At 33.6% G+C, this 19,133-nt stretch overlaps 7 protein-coding genes across 7 annotated transcripts; 5 read left to right on the top strand and 2 right to left on the bottom strand.

The window, feature by feature from the left end:
* Positions 1 to 1,214: 1,214 nt before the first annotated feature.
* On the top strand, positions 1,215 to 2,245 carry RO3G_10434 (uncharacterized protein; the record flags this gene model as incomplete). Its single annotated transcript, XM_067665019.1, has 6 exons — positions 1,215 to 1,421; positions 1,488 to 1,637; positions 1,704 to 1,787; positions 1,833 to 1,994; positions 2,056 to 2,132; positions 2,182 to 2,245. Coding segments are annotated over 6 exons (744 nt in total), but the record flags the coding sequence as incomplete, so codon positions are not given.
* A 127-nt stretch (positions 2,246 to 2,372) lies between these two features.
* Positions 2,373 to 3,480, bottom strand: RO3G_10433 (uncharacterized protein; the record flags this gene model as incomplete). Its single annotated transcript, XM_067665018.1, has 7 exons — positions 2,373 to 2,494; positions 2,548 to 2,627; positions 2,681 to 2,813; positions 2,872 to 3,079; positions 3,132 to 3,227; positions 3,278 to 3,336; positions 3,390 to 3,480. 7 exons carry the CDS (start codon positions 3,478 to 3,480, stop codon positions 2,373 to 2,375), a joined length of 789 nt encoding a protein of 262 aa, XP_067521119.1.
* Positions 3,481 to 5,113: 1,633 nt separating this feature from the next.
* On the top strand, positions 5,114 to 5,533 carry RO3G_10432 (uncharacterized protein; the record flags this gene model as incomplete). Its single annotated transcript, XM_067665017.1, has 1 exon — positions 5,114 to 5,533. One exon carries the CDS (start codon positions 5,114 to 5,116, stop codon positions 5,531 to 5,533), a length of 420 nt encoding a protein of 139 aa, XP_067521118.1.
* Positions 5,534 to 6,335: 802 nt separating this feature from the next.
* Positions 6,336 to 6,596, bottom strand: RO3G_10431 (uncharacterized protein; the record flags this gene model as incomplete). Its single annotated transcript, XM_067665016.1, has 2 exons — positions 6,336 to 6,391; positions 6,479 to 6,596. The coding sequence occupies 2 exons, from the start codon at positions 6,594 to 6,596 to the stop codon at positions 6,336 to 6,338; spliced, it is 174 nt and encodes a 57-aa protein (XP_067521117.1).
* Positions 6,597 to 10,926: 4,330 nt separating this feature from the next.
* RO3G_10430 (uncharacterized protein) lies at positions 10,927 to 12,109 on the top strand (the record flags this gene model as incomplete). The annotated part of the gene is made up of 7 exons (XM_067665015.1): positions 10,927 to 11,033; positions 11,101 to 11,189; positions 11,241 to 11,574; positions 11,646 to 11,716; positions 11,774 to 11,837; positions 11,902 to 11,989; positions 12,047 to 12,109. The coding sequence occupies 7 exons, from the start codon at positions 10,927 to 10,929 to the stop codon at positions 12,107 to 12,109; spliced, it is 816 nt and encodes a 271-aa protein (XP_067521116.1).
* A 419-nt stretch (positions 12,110 to 12,528) lies between these two features.
* RO3G_10429 (uncharacterized protein) lies at positions 12,529 to 14,188 on the top strand (the record flags this gene model as incomplete). The annotated part of the gene is made up of 3 exons (XM_067665014.1): positions 12,529 to 12,653; positions 12,714 to 14,029; positions 14,142 to 14,188. 3 exons carry the CDS (start codon positions 12,529 to 12,531, stop codon positions 14,186 to 14,188), a joined length of 1,488 nt encoding a protein of 495 aa, XP_067521115.1.
* Positions 14,189 to 14,679: 491 nt separating this feature from the next.
* RO3G_10428 (uncharacterized protein) lies at positions 14,680 to 18,327 on the top strand (the record flags this gene model as incomplete). Its single annotated transcript, XM_067665013.1, has 4 exons — positions 14,680 to 14,800; positions 14,882 to 15,135; positions 15,198 to 18,211; positions 18,303 to 18,327. The coding sequence occupies 4 exons, from the start codon at positions 14,680 to 14,682 to the stop codon at positions 18,325 to 18,327; spliced, it is 3,414 nt and encodes a 1,137-aa protein (XP_067521114.1).
* Positions 18,328 to 19,133: the final 806 nt, after the last annotated feature.

The following is a 19,133-nucleotide window of genomic DNA, read 5'->3' as shown; positions in this document are numbered from 1 at the left end:
AGAAAAGAAAGAAAAGAAGAAGAAAATAAGAAATAGATGAAACTAATATCAAAGATCCGGGCCTGTGCTGTGTGTGTGTGTATATACAAACTGGGAAAACAGTCCGAGATCACTGAAGAATTTAATCATCCAATCAAATTGAAATGTAACTGACTCATTCTCACTAAATAGTGCTGCATAAAATATAGAACGTGTTTTTTAAAGTTCTTCCAGTCTCTATGAGTCATTAAGAAATAGTTTTGAAATTAAACTTGCTAAAAAATTGAGTGTGATTGTTCAGTTTGTTTAATAGGTTTAAATATGTAATTTTTCTATAAAGATTGTAGAGGTAAATTTCGAAAGACATTCAAGATGCAATAATTTTATCGATCATCTATCTTTCCGTTTGTCTAGTTTATTAATATTAAAATCAAAGATATGAAGGATGATACAACAGACTATAATGCTTCTATTATGAAGGAGATAACTTTTAAAAAAGAAAGAGTTACAGTGTATAACATAAATATAAGACAAAAACTACAAAGTGTATGTTTGTCTTTTCAACAGAAAAGCCAATGAAACCAAAAGATGCTACTAAAGCCGTAAATGTTAATTCTCATACTACATTCAACTGAAAAGAAACATACGATAATAACTTGAAAAAAAAAATCGTACTTTAAATAGACCAATTGATGAACACAACAAATAATCCATCACTTTGATGAAACCCAGCAGCTGTCATTCAGGATGCAGCAAGTGATGTAATATAAAAAGAAAGCTAGAGTAGCAGAGTTTATGAAGGATGAATGTAATCTCAGTATCAAAGCTGTTGTTCGTCATCCAGTAAATCTCTTTTCTTTGTACCAAAAAAGACGCGCAAACAAAGGCTTTTGATGATTATAGTGAAAGAAAGGAAATCACCAGAGTCACATCCTTTGTCTTTGTTTCCCTAATATTATTATATAGAAAAGAATAAAAGGAAATAAGATGGCTTTTTTTTAAAAAAAACTAGCTATTATGTCCTAAAAAAAGTTATTTATTACCAATCCACTTTAAACAGAATATAGTTGACACGCTTGAATTCATATTACCCTCTCTTTCTCTTGAAAAGTGCGGGGAAAAGGTGGGAAAAGGGGTTGTTTACAGGGTTCTGGATTTTAGAAGTTCAATGTCCGTTTTAGTGACTTGTTTGGAAGGGATTGTCACTTCCTTTTTTTTTTCCCTTTACTTCTGTAATGACCTCAACACCAAGTTCACGATTTGGCGAATTGCCAACCATAGAATTACCTTCCTTTTTAGAATTTTTAAAATTGAAAAAATTCCCACTTAAAGTTTATCCTTCTGTTCAGGAACCAAAACCACTTACAAAAGATACTTTATATGTTTATGGCCCTGGTAAAAAAAGAAAGACTTGGTTTGACGTGGATTGTTTACAGATTCAAGTAAATAAGGCCAAATAAAAATAAGCAAACGAATATTTTGTATGGTAGATTCTGACAAGTGCATAGGCTTATTTAAAGTTTTGTGGTATTGAATACGATATTTACCCTATCAATCAACCAGAAGCTTCACCTTCAGGTAAACTTCCCTTTTTAGCAACTGTTGTGGGTGAGGTTTATGATGAACATCAAATCATTCATTGGGTGAAAGAGACTAGAGTAAAGAAGAAGATGAAAAAAAAAAGAGAGAGAGAGAAACAACGATAATAACTTGGATATGTATAGAAAATGGAAAAAGAGTTAAGCAGTGACATTGAACAATCTAAAGCATTTATAACACTTGTAGAAAAGAAACTAAAACCTGCTTTAGTAAGTTATCTGAAAAGCGTCAATCACTCTTATTGATTATTATAGCTTTTCTCAATGTGGCTTGAACCACTGAATGCAAATGAAATTACTTGTAAAGCATATTATGATCATCTTCCTGCTCCTGTGAATCATGCCGTGTTTTATAAGAAGCAAAATGAAGTAACAAAATTATTATTAACCGAGAAAGATATTTTAGTTAGAGAAGAGGTAAAAAGAAGAAGAAGAGAGAGAGATGCAGTGAGATATTAAGCCTATTGTTTCTGTATAGATTTATCAAGATGCAGCCAATGCATTAGAAGCATTGTCTGTGAAATTAGGTAATGACACATATTTCTTTGGTTCAAGGTAAATAAATAGCAATAGGCCGTCTATGCATTTTACTTATTTATCACAGTGAGCCAACGTGGGTGGATGCTGTCATATTCTCACACCTTCACTGTGCATTGACAACGACTATAACAGATCAAGGAAAATATACAAAAAAAGAAATTAAACAAGCACGCACGTTAAGTGACTTGGTTCATAGACACGACAATTTATTTAATTATGTAAAATCAGTGAATGAAGGATGGTTCAAATAAAACTTTATTTTCCCTTCTTTAATTTCTTATTCTTCTTTTCTACTTGATTTTCATTTTTACGTTTTGACTCATTAATGGGTACTTCTGGATTACGAATAGCTGCATTATAAGTTGATTTTCTCGTTTCTATTTATTGTTCAGCATACGATTGAATTGATTTATGTTGTGCCACTATTTACCTGCTTTCTTTAATAATTTTGCATAGTTTAATGTAACGGCTGCTTCGATTTGATCTTGAGTCATTCCAAACAATGCACCTCTACAAACAAATGATTATTGTTAAACTAATGTAACAGCATCTTCTCCTCTTACAATATTCTTAAATCTGCAGGCTTTCTGATTTCTAATGCTCTCAATGCTTCGCTTGAAAAAAATAAATTATGTCCTCTTGTCACTTCTACAAGTCTTTTAACGCTACTGAAAAAAGCTGATTTTTTACTAGCATCTATTATCAGAACATCGATTAGAATACAAGTACATGTACACATATAATTTGCTTTTACTTCTAAATGATTGTGCATAACAAATTTCAAAAAATATACCACGACTGACCGCTACTTGGGCTGCTGCAAAATTAGGTGAAGTCTTTGTATTGGCTAAATCGAGTGAAATGATGTCGATTTCTAAATTTTGACAGGCGTGTTTACAAACGTCTACTGTACTTGGCCTAACAGCTAATATATCGATATGTGAAGAGGTTGTGTTGCTTGACTATTTCATATAAACAATAAGCTAAAATTATTATTAACATGTTATCATTTACAAGCTGATAGTTCTTTTTATGATCGTCAATCTCGATCGTTGCTCTTGTTAATTGCTTCATATTTGGGAAAAGGTTTGGTGAAATAGGTGATACTGGCTAATAATAGCTTAATACTTGTAGTTGTGCATTTTTATCTATATCCTCACCTTCACGTCAAGTATACCGGTTTTTGAAGACACATTAAGCGCAATGATACTTTTCTGATCTTTATACAATTAATGAGCGTCTTTTTTTAGTTGTAAAAAGATGATATTTTACTTGAATGAATACGTTCTAGTATCTTTTCTACACGTTCTAACTCTTCTTTTGTTTGATTGCTTGGGTATGGGATATTGAAATCATAATACATTTTATGAAAAAGAGGGATAAAAAAAAAAGTGTGTGACATATTTTAACAGTCCCACCAACGGCATTCCGTTACTATGGTAACAAAATGCAAGATCAAACTTTTGCAAACAATAGGAGGTAAATGATGTTTCACCAATAGACAGGTATGGATTTACTCTCTTTATCTAATGAATAGCAATCTGTTTATTACCAAACAAAAATCCGGAAAAAAAGGACCTTGGTTGAATAAAAAAGTAAATTAGAGGCTTTTTTTTTTTCTCACTGCATTCCTTAATATCCGAGGTTCAAGGATGTGAAACAAAAACAACTAAAAGAAGATCGCTCTAATAATTCGATGCGGATTTACTTCATCCGTTGCTTAGTAAGAAGGAGGCGTCAATGTTCCGGAATATAAACAAAAAGCCTCTTTTTTTAATAATACGCTTTGCTATTGGTTCAATCGTAACAAAGGCATTATGCACCAAATTAATTTTTCAAGAACGCGTAAAAAATTTGTGTTTATCTAAAAATCATACAAAATAAGATTTTAAAAAGAAATCCCATAAATCAATTAACTTAATTCTCACAGATTAAGTTATCTCTTTTGATAAGCAAAGTCGCACTAGAAAAAAAAAAAAAAAAAAAAAAAAAAAAAAAAAAAGTACCTGTAATGCTTCTTCTCCCTATTTTGATAACAAGTAACTAGATTGGTTTTCAGGAACTTCTTTTTTTTTGTTCTTTTATGCGTGACCTCACGTGTGATCTTCCTTTGGAGTATTTTAGTTTTGACAGGAGATGCAAAGTAGTACACCGTTACTGAGGATTATCATCAAGCAGATCAATCTCACAATTTCACCGTATTTGTAGGAGAAGAATAGACGTTTCAGATATAAAAAATAGGGGGAAGAGATGATTAATAATCTCTCTCTCTCTCTCTTTCTCTTTTTTTTGATAAGCCGAGGCTGCTTAGTATCGGAGTACTTCTAAAGAATTCCCATCCGGTGAATTACCAAAGTATTAGGACACAAACATTTACTTCATCAAGTGATAACCTGCAATATTACAGATTCTTTTGTTTTATATAAGCATACAGTATTGTATTTTTATCTTTTCTGATTAATGATATATGTACTGCTATGAGTAAATGGTGTATTGAATTGCTGATCTATAAAGCTCTGTGATAATAATGGCATATAATAAAAGAGATACCAACTAAAGAACATGGATGACGTAATTATCTATAAAACCAATATACTACAGACAGTAATAGAGAAAAAATATAAGTGCACGAATTAAGGAATGTGGCATGTCTTTTTTTTTCTTTTAAAGGTAGCATTATATTCTATTCAATGTATACCATAGAAACCACAGAAAAAAAAATACATTATAAAAAGCCTCATCATCTCTAAATTTAGAATATAAAATAATTTTGGCTCTGGTAAAAGAAACAATCGAATTTCCGACAAGCACTTTGTATCCAAATTTAGAAACCAGGTGGTGTCACTTGGTGTCCCCATTAAAATCGATTGGCTAATAACGTTACTCAGAAATTTACACATACATATAAATACATCTTTTCCTCTCTCTCTCTCTCTTTCTCTTGTCTCTCTTTCTTTTATAAAAATTTCTTATTTTCTTTATTTTCTATAAATATAATGTCAAACCATTCAAGACGTTCATCCAGTTGTTCATCAACAAAATCACATCATTCTATTTGGTGTAAACTTGGAAAATTATTTCATCATAAAAGTGCCTGTAATTCACCTGCATCCTCTACACGATCATGTCGCTATCCCTTTCGACGACGACACAGTGATAATTACAGTAGTTCTACTCTATCTACTACAGCAAAGAGTGTCGACTTTGACAATAGAAAGCAAAGAAAACAATTGGTTCATCAAGAAGAACCTACACAATTGATCATTCCTCCATTCAGTCCAACCTATCTTAAATCCAATGAATTTCCTTATTCTAATTTTTATGTTAAATTACCTGATGGTCGGTGGATGGTTAGATACAGAGATGGTAACCGCGACATTTTGCGTACAGATTTTGTAGAAGGTTATTTGATTTAGAAAATTGCTAAGCAATTAACTATGCTCCTTTTTTTTAAAACAAAACAACAACAAAAAAGGCTTTTTTTGTACATATATCAGCTTCATCTTATACCACTCCTCCTCTCTCTTTTCTTCTTTCTCCCTGCCTAAATTTCTCTCTCTCTCCTTTCCTTTTATACCAGCATCACTAATAATAATCCCCGCACATATTATTTATTTGTAACTAATAATAAACGAGAAAACTGTATGCCATTCAATCCATGTTTTAAAATAAAGAAAGATACTCAAAGCATTTATTTTTACATACAACTGTAGATCGTTTCATTTTATTCTATGCAGTCTTTTTTTTTCTTTCTTTATTACACAGGCATTGCATTCGTTGGCGCTTCCACACCCTTATTTTCATACCTAAGCTTTTTTTTTTTTTTTTTGACATTTAATTCCGACAGCCAAGCAAATTATCATCAATCATTTTCCACAGATCAATCATCTTTTCCAAAAAGAAAGAATTACACAAATCAATTATTTTCTTTCTATTTGATTCTTTTATTAGTACAATCAATTGTATGATTTTTAGTTTCTAATCTCAGAAAGCAGTTTATTATAATATAGAAATAAGACTGTATGAAATCTGAAGAAATATATTCTTTGATGAGTAGTATCAGGTCATCTGTTTGCCAAGATTTTGTTAAAAGGTTCAATTAGGATATGATGAAATGTAAACAGAGGAGATTTAAAAAAAGATGTTCTACACAAAAATGGCTCATCTTGAACTGATGAATTTAGTGTAAGCAAATAACAATAAAGGCATATTCACTTTCTATTTGGCATCACTAGGCCTTGACAATGTAGCAGGCTTAATGGTAAAAGACATATCTGTGTTGGATCTTTATTTTTTCTTCTCTTTAACAACAGTAACATTAATCCAACATAGCAAATGAATTGTTCTTCTCTTAGGCATACTCTTTACAACATCTTTCTTTAACCGTAACAAAGTCTGATTGTGTTCCCTATCCAGTGTTGCTTGAGCAAGAGTCTCTATCTCAAACGCGTCTTCACAAGAACACAGACCTCCCAACATTTGTCTGCTATTTAACGGATGTCGTGTCCTGATATAAACCACGTTTTGATTTGATACTAATTTTTTCTTTGTCTTTTCTTATTGTCTTGATGGATAGAAACAGCTATGAATTTGATGTGGACCCATAGTGATAGGTACTGAATATTTCATTCCATTGCTGAATATTCAAATAGAATTATAAGAAACTATTCAATTTTTTCACCGAGGGTAAGTTTCCACTTTCGTCATCCATCCGGCTTTGCGTACTCCTGAAATTCAAAAAGGATTTTTAGTTGGATAAACATGAATAATTGAGAACAATAATTACATTATCCAAAGAGATTCGAACACTTATTATCTACATAAAAATGATTAATTTTTCTTAAAAAAAAAGAGAGAGAGATACTGACTGCACTCATCCTTTTTTATTATTATTACTTTGTTTTCAGTGGCTTTACACTGTTCATAAGTGCAAATGACACGACCGCCACAGTAAACAAACTTTGTAAATAAACAAAACCTTTATTTTTCTTTTGTTACTTTATTTATTGTTCTTGCTGTACATATATTCTAAACGTCCTTGCGATGTGCTTTGTTTATGGGGTCGACTATGTATAATGCTTTTTCTGTGAGAAAAAAAAAAACGCACAAACCACAAAAATTAATTTTACTAAAACTTGTTTTTTTCCCGGAACCCTTTTGAAACCAAGCGAATAATAAAGAATATTTTCATTCAATATTAATTGATTAATCTTTAAAAACCATTCGTACATAATTCAGGAGGGTTTTCTTGGCACAAGATCCTTAAAGTTGACACACATGATATGCAGGGTTAAAATGGAGAAAAAGAAGGTTTTTTATGTTCAAGATAAAGGAAAATTATTCTATAGAACGCGTCCCCTTTTTCTTTTTAGGAAAAGTTCCAAGTATAATCAAATCTGGTATAGGCTTAAAAAAACACGCTAAAATGAACTAGATTATGTTTTATTCAACACTTGCCTTTCATAATCGTCTGGAATTAATTTTTCAATATGAATGAAAACAGTACTCCGTTTCTATTCATCTTAAAAATTAAAAATAGATTAGAATTTGCTTACATGATCATCATAATGCACTCCTATTCAAAAATAATTTATCCTATCCACAAATGTGTAGTGTAGGAGAAGAATGGCTTGCTGTTCTTCTAAAACAGTAAAGCCCTTTAAGCTTTTCTCCTTTGACGATGAATTCCAATTTAAGAAAAAATTAGGTGTGAGTTTATAAAAAGATGACATTCAAAAGAAAAAATAACTGTGCAAACGAAACATTTTATGAAATATCACAACGGGGTACAATGTAGTAATATTTGACAAACATAAAGATTATGTTTAAACAGTCATGGTCAACCAAGAAGAAGCAAACTTAATCATCAACCGTTCGTATGGTTAGACGGAAACCTGTGAAATATGGAATATGCTGAGGATATGATGACTGTACAACTCGGGGCATCCACTCTAATCTACGTATCCTAACGACAATGCTATGGTTTCAGTTGATTAAACAATCATAAAAGCCTGAATTTAACAATTTTCAAAAGATAATGACTTGTATGTGTTTGATACAATAATCTCATAGGTGCTTAATCAACATGTTGAGATTTATAACATGTATTATAGGTACGCACATTGAGCATTCGTATTGTTATGTAAAGCGATGTGTTTCAAGCCAGGGAAGAGAGCAAGAATTGGACAGGAACTAAAAGCTTAGATAAAGCAAAAACTGATAAACATGAACAAGGCAAAGGATAAATAAAGATATAAATAGACAGACGGCCTGATCGAGAGAGCACACTTGATAAATGACAAGGTATTTACACTCAAGTCAAGCATATGGTTTAATAAAGAATCAACTTGAATTACTGAGCTCTCAATTAAAGAATGTTCAGGAGTAACATGTGCCACAACAACTAGTGAAATGAGCTGCGACATTTCCATATACATGTGTGTACTTTGAAATGAATGCATTGTATTCTTTTAATTTTTTTTTTCTTTGACGTTCAAATTATTTGGGTTTAGCAAGAAGGCTTGCTGTCCTAAAACCATCATGGCTGGGAATTGTAATCAAATTGATTGTATTGAGAGAAAGAAATCATAAATGACATGTACTTAACTGTGCCCTTGAACAGGGCTTCTACCTATTCTTTAACTTATTTTTAAAAGATGTAAAATTAGTATGCCAAGTTTAGGTTAACGATTTCTCTCTCTCTCTCTCTCTCTCTCTCTCTCTCTCTCTCTCTCTCTCTCTCTCTCTCTCTCTCTCTCTCTCTTTCTCTCTCTTTCTCTTTCCTTCTCACTTTTTTTTTATCCAAAAAAAAAACAAAACAAAAATGTTTACATAATCTTTTTTGCTAAAATTTCTGGTACTTTACTACTTGTCCATGGGATTTAGTGATAATTTACTCAAAAGTTCTATTTAATGATGGCTTTAACTGCTGAACAATTGAATGCTTTTATAAGCGCTTTGATGATTTGTATATTTTATTTTTGTGCTCATCAAATCCTTTCTAGTAAAAAATGATTAAATCATCTTGATGATCCTATTGTTTTTTTTTTTTTTTTTTTTTTTGGGTTTCTTCCTATAAAAATCAAGCTTGCACTTTATACTGATTCAATCTATATCGTCGGAAATCTGCATAAGCTACAGTCAACAATATCAAAATCTATTCCAGTCTTCCTTTCTATATTGAACTTTAATATAAATATAATGACCTGTTGCTAACTTTGTATGATCTTTACCATTTCATCAACTGTTGTAATGGAAAAAGTAAAAACGGTCTAGAGTATTTCTGTCATCTAGGCTGTTCTTGTTAGTTTTTTTGATCCTTTAGCCAGTCTTCTAACTTTATTTATCCGCTTTGTAATATTCACTTTTAGCACTGCCGAGTCTCTTTTTCATTTTCAGGTGCATAAAGATACTGTGTACGTTGGTTGAGTTCATTCCTACTTATGTTGGATACGATGCGACAAAAATGATAAATGAAAAGAGAATAGCATTACCATGATTACTTATGCCTATAGTGCTTCTACTTCTTTAACTTTTTGAACTATTCCGCATGTTCTTATATTGCTTTAAAAAACCTCTTTCCCCTTTTTTCTCCTCAAAGCTATTCATATAAAAGTTACCAGCAGTAATATTCTTTATAATCTTTTTTATTTACTAAAAATAATTAACCAGTTAAAACTATAATATGAAAATGTAGTATCCTTTCTTGAAAGAAAAAATAAATAAAGAGCACCCTTTTCTCACATTATCCTTTTTTTCTTCTTCTTTTCAGCATACAAAGAATGTCAAGGGCATTTCTTTCTACTCAGCGGAAGAAGTTCATTTAATTACATGTAGAATATCTTTATTAAAATCTTCTTGGCTGCTACGGTAGGATGATGGAGGGGTTTCCGTATCTTGTCGCACTTGAGAAAACAGATTTTTAGTGGATATTGTAATTCTTAGAGTGCCTAAACTAAAACTTAATTTTTACTTTTTTATGCAACGAATATAAAGCTATTTATACAATAACGTTTAAAAATGCTGTACTCATAAAAAATATCCAGACCAAATTCAACCCAGTTTTATAAAGATCATGATTCAAAAATGACTACAGAAATCAATCTAAGTATATTATTTCAATTAAATGAATAGTTTGGTTTGAACTGCGTCTGTTCTACATAGTTTATAAATTTCATTGGTCCTTTCATTTGATCTCATATAAAAAATATCTATCCTGTACTCTCTTAATAGAATTCAAATCATCACAAATCCACATATAATGGTGTTAGTTACATGAAGATCTACATAGATTTTAAACCTTGCGCTTTCTTTTACATATTTGATAGCATTTACTATAATTAAAACTTTGTTAAATATTACAGTAAAATAACAAAGACAATAGTAAAGCCATTGATGACAATATTATATTGCTTCTTCTATTTAAGCTACTCTTAATAACATTTTTGCTTATTTGACTAACTCAAGTTTCATAGAAGAAATTATCATAATCTAAAATGAAAAATACAAACTATTATAAACATCATATTCTTTTATTTATTCGTTCACATGTAAGAAAAAAGTTATACAGTGATTCGTTTCCTTTCTTTTTATGTATATTTGTATTAATATTATAAATAAAAAAATGAAAGTTGACAACTTAATGCTTCGTGTATTCATATGTTTTGCCGATTAAGGCGGCACTTTTATACATGACAAATTTAGATTTGTCATTAAGAATTGTGTGTGATTTTTTTTTTTCTTCTTCTTGTAATAGTATAAATAAACAAATTTATATTCTCTTTACAAAGAGCATTTTTTTATTTATCAAATGTCTGAAAAGTATCAATATGAAACCATCAAAGTGGATATAACTTCTGATGGAATTGCACACATTCAGCTCAACAGACCAAAAAAACTAAATACTTTGAGCGCTCAGTATGATGAAGTTTTATTTTTATTTTATATACTAAACGACCCATTCCAGACTAGTTTCTGATATTAGACATGTATTTCGTACCATCACTGATGATAATAACGTATTTTGTATTGTTTTATCTGGCTCAGGACGCGTATTTACAGCTGGTTTGGATTGTAAGTAATAAAAATTGATTTTTGCAACTGTTATTTATAATATGTGAATAGTGTCCGAGAACAATCTCAACGAAGTATATGGGTCCTCATTGGATGCAGCTCGTAAAGCTTACAGAAACCGAGCTTTTATTCAAGATTTTCAGGATTCATTTACTGCTATTGAGCTTTGCAGTAAGCCAGTTATTGCCGCTATCCATGGAGCATGTATTGGTGGAGGCATTGACTTAATTACTGCTTGCGATATTCGTTACTGCTCCAAGGATGCCTTTTTTTCTGTAAAAGAAGTAGATGTTGGATTAGCAGCTGATGTTGGCACTTTACAAAGACTTCCAAAGGTGATTGGTAACCATAGTTTGGTTCGTGAACTTTGCTACACAGCACGCAAGTAAGAAAAAGAAAGAAAAAAAAAAAAAGAACAACTGAAATGCTTACGAATAATATCTTTTGCTGTAATAGCTTTCATGCAGACGAAGCTTTACAGTGTGGGTTAGTTAATAAAGTTGCGGAAAATCAAGAATCTGTCTTGGGTATTTAAAATAGTAACGAATGAGTAGGTCATTTTGATCTAATTTTGTTTACTATAGCTGAAGCAATTAAAACAGCAAAGATTATTGCTTCCAAATCACCTATTGCTGTGTTGGGCACAAAGTAAGAAAAAAAAGAAAAAAAAAAAAAAAAGTTACAAATTTCGTGTATTAATAATACAAAAAAGGCATTTGTTAAATTATTCCCGAGATCATTCTGTTGCTGAAGGATTAGCTTATACAGTCACTTGGAATTCAGCCATGCTTCAGACTGAGGTAAATGAAAAAAGTGAAAATATAAATCAAACTCTTTAATGATTGTATGCATGATAGGATATACCTCGTTCAATTGAGGCATTTGTCTCAAAGAAACCAGCAAAGTATTCAAAGCTTTAAAATAAAAATATAACTCCGACTATGAAATAAAAATGCTAAAATGATTTTTCTTTTTTAAATATCAAAACTTTCTTTTCTTTTAATTCCTGCATTTTGATAACATAAACAGAAGGAAAAACACAGTCAAAAAACCTTCTAAGAATTTCGAAGACATGTCCACAACCCAACCCGCTAATTTGACAGCATCGCCTGTCACTGCAACACAACTAAAAACTTTTCTAAATGAAACGCCTCTAATGTACAAAAGCAGACTTCATTCTGGTGCAGAGAGACACATTCTAACCAACTGTTATCGAGCTCTTTGGAGCAATAATCCCCAATGGATGCAAACTTATTTTTTTCAAGAAGGACTTTCGGATAGCGATAACTTGTCTCTCTTGTTAGAAAAATATAACTTATTTGGCTCAAAAAAGCAAGATATGTCAGATATCAAGCATGAGAATCCACTTTTGGATGATACGGACGAACCAGAATATTGGGAAACACAACGGGGCAAGCAATGTGGTCATGTATTTAAAAGAGGTGAAAGCATTTATCGCTGCAGGTAATACAAATAACACACATGCAAAAACAGAAGAGAAAGAGAACTCATTCATATCACTAGAAATTGCGGATTAGATGATACGTGCGTTATGTGCTCCAAATGTTTTCATGGAACAGAACATGAAGGTCATGATATTAAAATTTCTATCAGCAGAGGAACTGGGGGATGCTGTGATTGCGGTGATCCTGAAGCATGGAAAATCCCGCTTTATTGCAAGATTCATTCTCTAGTTTCTTCTGATCCTTCTTCAACAACGCATCCGCCCAGAGCTTTCACACAACCCCTGTCATCTGTGCCACAGCCTGTATTGGACTCGGTTCGAGAGACAGTTAGTGTTGTAATTGATTATATCCTGGAAACATTTGCTACATCACCAGAAGATATTCTGACGGTTGGTACTGTGCAGTCTATTGAACAAGACTGTGTTGACTCTCACCAAGCATTAGGATTGCCTGTCGATTTGGAAAATCAGTATTATGCATGTGTATTATGGAATGATGAAAAGCATTCATTTGATCAGGTTATTACTGTAGTGAAAAACGCTATTGGTTGCACCACCGAACAAGCGGATGCAGTTGCTCAAGCAGTGGATCAATATGGTCGACATATTGTGAAAGAGTCAAAGGACATTGAAAGTTTAATTCAAGCTGCGGATATTATTGGCTCAGTTGGTTTAGCTGTCAGCATTTGTTCAGTACACAAGCTTGTTCGAGAGGAAATAGCTGGATTATTGTTGGATTGGTTAAAGGGATTAGTCAGTGGCCGATACAAGTTTTTCAGTAATGTGGATGGTGGCAATTGCATCATTCGTGATACCATTTGCGAGATCTTTTCTACTGATTGGGCACTTCGTCCTGATCTTGCACGACTATCGACTCGTTATAAAGGAACTAGAATACCAAAGAATGATAATATTGAATTTGAGTTTATTGATGAAGATATGGATGATGGTACTCCTTTGTTTACCAATGACAATGATCATAATGACGAAAATGAAAACGATAATGATGATGAGTTTGATATAGATAATCATCAAGAAGAGGCATCGACTACGGATGAAGAACAAGAAGAGGATACTGGTGCCATCTATAGACAGCGTATTCTACATCGTATGGCTCAGATGCAAAGAAGTTTCCATAGGCAAGAGCAATTGCAGCAACAAACTGAAGGCAGTGAGACTTTTGGAAGACGTCGATCATCTTCTAAAACCGAAAGGGATATTTTGGACTTCAATTGGAATTGGGATGCCTGGTTGGCCCATATTGATCAACTTGAATTAGCTGAAAGACAGATTACGAAGAATTTGGGAGTACACGATGGTCCCATCACAACGCATTCAGCCGAGCACCGTGAAAATTTAAAAAAGGAATTTAGACGTAAACTTCGTTTAGATTATCTCTTACACTTTGACTTGAAATTGTGGAAGGCGGCTCGAATGAATGTTAAGGATTTGTTGATTGGAACTTTTATATCGAATTTTCAATATAGACCTGTATTGGGAATTCGGTTTGCACGCAACTATCCAGAACTGGTAGATGCATACTATTTTAAAGATAGGGAACCCGAAAATTCAATAAGCACGCTCTCTGTTCAAGTGCTGACAGTCCCTACAGTTGCCTCTATACTTGTGAAAGAATATAAATTTTTTGACACAGTTTGCACAATTCTAACTAATTTCTTTTTGACTGATCGCATACAAATGTTCTTACCCGAAGATTATGAACAGACCCAAGTACAACTTAATTTTGACTCTGTCACTCGTCACCGATATGCTTACACAATACATGACTTACATTATGTAATGAATGCTGAACAAGTGAAATTAGAAATTACGAAAAATCCTTTATACCTTGGTCAATTCATTAACATGCTCTATCAGTTTCAAGCCATGGATCCATTTAAACGACATTCTGACGCACATGTGGAATATGAATCAAATTCGTGGGTTGCGGCTTTCAACATCACGCTGCAGATCTCTAAGCTTTGGCATCAATTTGCTACATGTTACAACGCTCTTCAGTACCAAATGTCTGTGGCAGAAGCTTCACATCAACTTTGCCGTGCTATCTGTCGAATTATGAAAGCCATATGCGACTGGAACCCACGTCTACCTCCATATAGTTCCGAAAACAAATTACTTGTAAAAGGTGCATCCCAATAAGTAACTAATACAATCAGTACGCCTTGCGCTGGAAGCTTTGAGATTGTGGACTACAAGATAACTACAGAGCCCGTCTCATTTCATCATTCTTTCCATTGGCTTTTATCTGAATTATTCGAACATGTCTCCTTGCTGCAAGAAGAAACACTGAGGGACAATGGCTGGCTGAATGGATTTACACAAATGGTAAACTGTGCTTTTGAGCAGGATTCGCTAGCCACATTTATGACTGTGCTTGATTATCCAATTCGGACAATCGCCTTGTTATCTCAAATCAACTGTGCTGTGTGGGTAAGAAATGGATACAGTGTTCGTAACCAGGTAAATATTTACATAGGGTGAAACAAAAAAAAAATAAAAACAATAACTCCTATTTATTACAGGCTTATACTTACAAGGACATTAATGTCCGAGAGAATACATTAGACCGAGATATTTACTTGCTTCAAGTTGGCTTTGTTGTTTGTGATAGTAACCAGCTATTGCTGTCCTTGATTGATCGATTCCAACTCATGGACTGGTTCAAAGGAAATCCTAAAAAACATAGCACTGTATATGACTCAAATCAAAAGATATTTATGGTAGAAGAGTTACTTAACTTACTTATTATTTGCGCCACCGAGCATGGTTATGCATCCGGTACCACTATCGAGCAACGCATTCGAAGAGCTATCGTTCAGCATCTTAGCCTCACGAACCTTTCCTACTCTGAATTAACCAAGCTCATTCCTGGAAGTTTAATCGAGTGCGAATCATTTGAAGCAGAGCTCAACAAGATCGCTAACTTCAGGGCCCCTGATGGTCTGAGCGATAAAGGAATGTATGAACTCAAACCTGAATACTTGGATGAGATTGATCCTTATTTCTGGTATTACACGCGCAATAACCGTGAGGAAGCACATATCGCTTTGAGAAAACGCTGGAACCAGCTTCACCCTGAAAAGCAAGTCAGTGATAAGGAAGAGTTCTTAGTTCAACCAAAACCTCGAACCATTCAAACTGGCCCCTTTCAGCACCTCGGCAACTTTTTACATTCCAAGATCTTTACTCAAATCCTGGTCTATGCTCTATGGAATGCCAAAATGTTTAAACAAGCCAAGAGTGAAACGATTCTGGATGAAGCACTTTATCTTGGCATGCTTGCTGTAAACGATCCAAATCACACAGAGGCAAACTTTTTCAAACATGCAGTAGAGGATGAATATGCGATTCAAGTTAATGAAATTGAGAAGACACATGCCAATCTGGTTACAGTCCTTTTGCGCTGCATGGACGACGACCAACTTTCTCACATCCACAAGCGATTGGGTTTTATTATAGATAATATTGAGCAGTCAAGTACTCAAAAAGCAAAGAGTGTAATTGGTGCATGGAAAGAGGCCAGAAACAGACTGATTTCTAGTAAAGAGCAAGATAACTCAAGCAGTAACGATATTTCAGAGCAAGAACGCAAAAAGGCAGCTGCAAAGGCTCGTCAAGCTGCCATCATGTCTCAATTTGCTACTGCACAATCCAAATTTTTGGAACAACATGCTGACCTTTACAAAAGTGATGAGGATGAAGAAATGAAAGATCTCGACGAAGAGGATCAGGATACAATAATGTTATCATCTTCTAACAATGACTCTGACATTGTCCGAAAATGTCATTTTCCTGTTGATAATTGCATTGTTTGTCAAGAAGAACTTGATGGTAATAAACTGCATGGTATGCTTGGTCTTGTTCAACGTTCGAATATTCAACGCCTATCACCTGTGACGAAGGATGTCTGGGCCGAAATATTAGAAACAGCCAATCACTCTTGTAATCCTTGGGGAGAAGGGGGTCAAGAGAGTAATGATAAAGGAGCCTTCACAGGCTTTCCTGTTTCTTCTAATCTCTCTGGTGTTGATATCTCCTCTTGCGGACATCTGATGCATGCTGAATGTTTTGAAAATTATCAAAACTCAGTAAATCAAGAGAGTCTATTCCAACGTTTATCCCAAAGGCCACCTGAAAGTCGCTTTTTGTGCCCATTATGTAAAGCAGCTGGTAATGTGTTGGTACCTATTGTTTGGAAAGGTAAAAAAGAGATCTATCCGGGCGTGATGGCTCCTACAACATCCTATGAAGACTTGAATAAAACTTTGAAAGCATTGGCACTTGATGTTAATCAGAGACTTCAATCAGGCGCTGATAATTTGACTGTTGTAGAACAAGATTCTAATTTGATGATAGCCGACGAAGAAAAACTTAAGTTCTTTTACAACAAACTGATGAAGGCCATTTATAAAGCTATGAAAGACAAATTAAGTGACTCTGCAATCGATCTGAGGGAGTCCTTACTGCAACTGTATGATATGTATGCGTATACCATTGGCGATCGTGAGATAGCTCAAAGAGGCACTGAAGATACAAGAACAAGAGATCTGATGGTAGAGCATACTGGAACATTCATTGACGACGTACCGAAAGCTTCTCAGACGCTTTTAAAGATTCTTTCTATGACCAATCTGCTCGTGCCTAAACTCATGGACTCACCTTGGCAAACAGATGAACCAAAAATGAAGGAAGTCATTTTACACAAGCAATTGAATCAAATGATTCCCCAACTACCCAATGAAAAGCCTCTTTTGATGGACGATCCATTCAAAGTACTTGTTCATCTTGGCTTTTCTACTGCAGATCAACCTGCTATAGAACCTCATCATTTGATGCGTGTTCTTTATTTAGCCGAATTAGCAAAAACAGTGATCGGGATAGCTCAATGCATCTCAAATAATGAAAGATTATTTAGGGATCCTCGTTTAAGCAACCTTTTGGCACGTCTCTGTAGTGAACAGCAGCGTGCAAAAGGAACTGAAAAGGTCCAACGATTCGTAGATTGTGTGCTTGGATGGATTCGATTCTCTGATAGGCAGACAGTATATGACAAAATCAATTCAAGAGGATTTATTGCACTTCTTCGCTTGTTCACTTTACCTTATCTTCGTAAATCGTTTTTATTGATGGTTGTACATCATGGATTTATTCCCCAAAGTCCAATGGACGATTTGATGAAGGAAACACCAAGTGAATATGATCATCTTTTGAAGATATTGAGGTTGCCTGATTTTGAGACTATCTTTGACCTAAACTTATCTGAACAAGAATTAATGACTGGCTGGTGTACTGATTATATGTCTGATAGCACGAAATCACGACACATATCGCTGGGATTGCCAACAAAGTACCGCTTGACCAACCTGCCATATCGTCTAGACTATTTGCTTGATGAAAGTTCTAAGCGTATCTGTCGTAAATGTAATACGGTACCTGAGCATTCGGCAATTTGCTTGATATGTGGTACTTTTGTTTGTGCTCGCCGTATGTGCTGTTATGAAGATAATAAGGGTGAATGTAATATTCATATGAAAAGGTAAAAAAAATACATACATATATATTTATGTATTCAGACTGTATATATTATAGTTGTGGAGGTGAAATTGGATTATATATGATGATTAAAGATTGCTATCTATTGTTATTACATGATAATGGAGGAAGCATTATGAATGCACCCTATTTGGATAGTCATGGAGAAGCTGACATTTTTTTTAAACGAGGCTCACCACAGTTTCTTAATGAAAAAAGATATGAACAACTTAGACAAATGTGGTTGACGCATACTATACCTTTATTTGTAAGAAGAAGAATGGAATCATCGACTACAGGAGCAGACTGGGGGACATTTTAATATTAGAGAAAACCAAATAAAAAACTCCCCTTGTATAGTTTAACATTATGATATATGATTAACGGACTTGAAATGTATTTGACTATTCTAGTGAGCAATGCTTCTGCAATACCATGACAGAGATACCAACAGAAAATTTGACAAATTATAAGATAAATTAAAGAAGTTACAGTCGAGCAACGGTTTAAATAACATATACAAGGCCTTTGAAAGTTTATTGTTTATATTCTGCTTTCCTAATTTTTTCATTGCTTCTTTAGATGTATACAAGGAGTGGCCAACCAATAACCTGTATTTTTCTACCACTTCCAGTTAAAACTAGTTTAAATTAATCCACTTTTTAATCCATTTCTCAGCTTGTATGGTTCTAATTGAGACATGTAAGATACAAAAAACCTTGTCTAATTTCGGGCCTGATTTTATTGATCACTTACATATTTTGTTTATAAAAAGCACAGCATCAACATATATTACCTTTACAAGCTATTGACTTTTGAATACTGGTTGGTTTAAATTTTTCAAGTTTTTTACTTTTTTTGTTTGATGCGTATCAGCATCGTTAAATAAAACCATAATGTATCTATTCATTTATAGTTGCATCAAA

The sequence above is a fragment of the Rhizopus delemar genome, genomic scaffold (genome assembly GCF_000149305.1).
Source record: "Rhizopus delemar RA 99-880 supercont3.8 genomic scaffold, whole genome shotgun sequence".
NCBI lineage: Eukaryota > Fungi > Mucoromycota > Mucoromycetes > Mucorales > Rhizopodaceae > Rhizopus > Rhizopus delemar.
The sequence above is the reverse complement of the archived record's forward strand: the minus strand, read 5'-3'. Positions and strand labels throughout refer to the sequence as shown.